The 4,046-nt window shown below is 36.8% G+C and overlaps 1 protein-coding gene across 1 annotated transcript in view; it reads left to right on the top strand.

Annotated features, from left to right (window-relative positions):
* Positions 1–4,046, top strand: part of LOC119576176 (palmitoyltransferase ZDHHC3-like) — a 23,731-nt gene that overhangs the window by 13,777 nt on the left and 5,908 nt on the right. The window contains exons 4-5 of the mRNA XM_037923747.1: positions 484–642; positions 2,704–2,815. Coding sequence (XP_037779675.1) covers positions 484–642; positions 2,704–2,815 — 271 coding nt within the window. The remainder of the gene's footprint in view (positions 1–483; positions 643–2,703; positions 2,816–4,046) is intronic.

The following is a 4,046-nucleotide window of genomic DNA, read 5'->3' as shown; positions in this document are numbered from 1 at the left end:
CTCTCTCTCTCTCTGCCTCTCTCGTCCTCTCTCTCTCTCCTCCTCCTCTCTCTCTCTCTCTCTCTCCTCTCTCTCTCTCTCTCTCTCTCTATCTCTCTCTCTCTCCTCTCTCTCTCCTCTCTCTCTCCTCCCTCTCTCTCTCTCATCTCTCTCTCTCTCTCCTCTCTCTATTCTCTCTCTCTCTCTCCTCTCTCTATTCTCTCTCTCTCTCTCCTCTCTCTATTCTCTCTCTCTCTCCTCTCTCTTTCTCTCTCTCTCTCTCTCTTTCTCTCTCTCCTCTCTATCCCCCCCCCCTCTCTCTCTCTCTCTCTCTCTTCTCTTCTCTCTCTCTCTCTCTCTCTCTCTCTCCTCTCTCTCTCTCTCTCTCTCTCTCTCTCTCTCTGCTCTCTCTCTCCTCTCTCTCTCTCCTCTCTCTTATTTTTCCCATTCCTTTTCCTTTCTTTTTTTCTATTCATGGTGTATAATTTTGTTACTGAATTTCAGGATCAACAATTGTGTAGGGGAATGGAACCAGAAGTATTTTCTGCAGTTTCTGACCTTTGTTGGCCTCATGTCAATCTATGCACTGTCCCTCATTGCATATTCATGGATCAAGGACTGCCCAGAATGTTCAAAGGAAATGATGATAAAGCAAGGGAGACTGTAAGTAGTAGGAATAATGATTGCTTGATTGATTTTTTTCTTCTTCTTCTTGTTTAAATGCCTGATGTCATTGATATTTCAGTAGATGTTCTTTCACTTTTGTTTTAAATATCTTTTGGTTACAGATATTTATAATATGTTCTACTAGTAGGTTCCAGATCACCAGTCCTTGGATTTGCTCATTTCTTACCCTGGGTTTCTGTATTCGATCTTTTGATATATAAGGAATTATTTTGCCTTGTATGGACACCTGTTGTGTTACTTGATGTATGCATAGGTAATAGCCAATTTGGGTAATTTCTTGTATGATTTTATGGATTAGAATACATGTGTCATAGTTATATATCTATTGTACTTATAGCAATTTTAGTTTGTTTATATTTGGTGTGATGTCATATTTATTTACATTTCCCAGTGTTACTCTTGCCGTGAAGTTCTGTAGTTTTTGTGTCCTCTGTATTTGTGTTTTTTTGTGGAACCCCAAAGAGAGAGAGAGAGCGAGAGAGTGAATGGGGTTGCCGTAGCTATGGGACTCACCAGCAGCACTAGTGCTGCAATATCCATTTTATTCAAATTTTTGGCTAGTCTTTCTAAGTTTTGTGAATAAGACATCACATGAAAGGCTTGCTATCATTGCTATGTTATTATACAACAGATAAGCTAACATTCCTCGTAATAAGTCAGAGAAAAATTTATAGGCATATTTGAGTCTTAAAATGCTACCAGGCCCATGGGCCCTTTTGGGAAAATGTCTTAAGACGTCTGCTACAGAAGGTTTAATGATTTCTTAACGCTTGTAATAAATGCTTCACTCTAAATTATGTAAGGGATAGGAGACAAAAGATGAATGATGTTTTTGTTACACCATTTAAACAGTTGACACTCAGACTGCTTCTCCATAAGTTTAGCAAAGTGGGTCTTATTGTCAAGCTCAAAAAATTACAGATGATTGCATGGTGATTTGCCCTTTTCATTTGTACTTAGTAGATTAACCCAAATCCAACGGGAATGGCATGTACGTACATGCCATGCTTAGGGTGGGCTTACTTTATTAATTGTTTTTACACATAGATGGCTACACTTATACTAAGTCACCTAGGATCCAATTATGAATACTGCCTGTCTCGCTTATTTACCCTTTTCCTTGATATTTGAAATATTTAATGTTATGTTAAATTGCTGTTACTAATGCCTATAACATTATAGTGATTATAATGTCTAAAATAAAAACAACACCATCAATATTCATTGCAAAAAACATTTTTCCTGCCACTTTAAGGAAAGGTGAAATCAGATAAGGTCACAAGGTCTACTAATTGATTCCTTTGTGGCTAGGCACTAACAGAGCCATCTATGTGCAGAGACATTTCACAAAAAAAAAGTGATAATAATAATAAAATAAAATAAAATGAGCACAGCATTTTCCAGGCAGCATTGAGTTAATAAGTATTTAAGAAGATGGGTTTGAGGTTTAGTTATTTTTCTTTCTCCATTATTTAAACTTGGTAAAAGAGATTCATGAGGTATGCGGCAAAAGTAGCACTCATAATTTCCTGATTTTACATATAGTTTAGAAATGTGAATGTTTCCATTGTGTATGGTCATAGTTCAGCATATACAGTGTACCATAATTATTTTGTTTTTGTTTTTTAGTTTCCTCAGTGCTGCATTTTTTTATGTAGGTCATTTTGTTAGAGGAGATGTAGTTTGTTAGTAACAGGTAATGTGATATAATGTCATGTAAACAATCACAAACATGTGATGTCTTATCACTCATTAAGATGAGATCTCATTTACACTTCTGTGAGCTGTGCACACTAATAAATGCTATACTTAGCTGTATATATAGAATGTTTAGTGAGAAAAACATGTTTGTATGTTCTCTTTACTAAAACTTCTATCTTACATATTAATTGTGGCATGTATATGAAAGTGATAGTGAAATATTATATTGCATTAGCATATTTAACCCATTGATCCCAGGATGGTATATATATAAACCTTGTCCACTGTTTTAATGCTCCTTTTTTTTAGGTCTTTATTCATATTTTTTTCCTGCAGATTACACTCAGTAATATTAAGCATGGAAAGCATTCTCTTTGGCCTCTTCGTCATTGCCATCATGTGTGACCAGATGCAAGCTATCCTCAGCGATGAAACAGCTGTTGAACAGGTAAAAGTTTTTCATTTTTCTTCAACTTGTAAGTAAATTCATCATAGTGAAATTAGAAGTATATTTATTCATGAATGTTAAACAGATAAGTAACTTTAGCTAGTATGATAGGTGTATGCCATCACCAATGCAGTGTTTGATGAATTACTTGTTACCATGTTTCACATTGTCGAGCATTGTCCCACAGGCATCAAGGTATTTGTATATTGAAATTATCCAGAAACGTTATTTTAGGACTGCCTTTACCTTGCTTGCCTTCAAATTTACCGCATAGGCTAAGGTCTTCAAATATGTCCTTACGGATTGCATGTCTAAGGAATTTGAGTTGTGGTACTCAGATCAATTATAGAAGCTTGTGTCCCTGTCCAATCCTTCTGAGGATCTCCTCATTGGACTTTCAGTCATTGTCAGGGATGCACAACATCCTGCTGTAGAACCACATTTCCATGGCGCGTATATTGTGCCAAGTTTCAGTCATCAGTATCCAGGGCATGCAACCATGTAAGAGAGTTGACCAGTTTTAGTCTGATTTGTATTTGGAAATTGCATCTTTTGCTAGTCCAATTCTTCGTCTGATTTCCTTCTTGCAACGAGCATTTGAGATGATAAGCTCCTAAATAATTGAAGGAGGAGACCTGCTGGAATTCTGCTCCTTGTTTCAAAGGATAAGTTGGTGGGACCTCTGACTTTGAAATTACAGTTCATTTTGTTTTCTTGGGTTTAAAAGTTTTGGGGGGTTATTTGCAGATGTGGCTATGAGAACTCTATCTGTATGCATAATGAAGTTGTTGATCTTGCAACCACTGATAATGAATCCCTCCTGGTGATATTCAATCTCCAGCAGGGTAACTTCAGAATATGATTTGAAGAGGTCAGGTGACATCACAGCGCCTTCTCAGACACCTCGCTTGATGGGGAACCAGTTAGTTGTTCCATCAGATAGGCGGACTGCAAAAAGTTGATTTTCGTAAACTGATTGATTGAATTAGTCTCATATCTTTGTCATCTTCCTGAATATTTGCAAGGATATTGAACAATTCTAAGTGCTGGACCTTATCATAAGTTTTTTGATAATAAACGAAAACCAGGTAGATGTTTTGTTGGTGTCAGATGGTTCTCTTGGCAACCATTCTCATGATGAAAGTAGCATTCCTTGTACCTTTATCCTTCATAAACCCAAACTGGGTCTCTGGTATTTTTGATAGGAATCGTCTTCTGATACTCTGTAGGA

The sequence above is a fragment of the Penaeus monodon genome, chromosome 8 (assembly GCF_015228065.2).
Source record: "Penaeus monodon isolate SGIC_2016 chromosome 8, NSTDA_Pmon_1, whole genome shotgun sequence".
NCBI classification, from domain to species: Eukaryota; Metazoa; Arthropoda; class Malacostraca; order Decapoda; family Penaeidae; genus Penaeus; species Penaeus monodon.
This window is presented reverse-complemented; position numbering and strand designations above follow the sequence as displayed.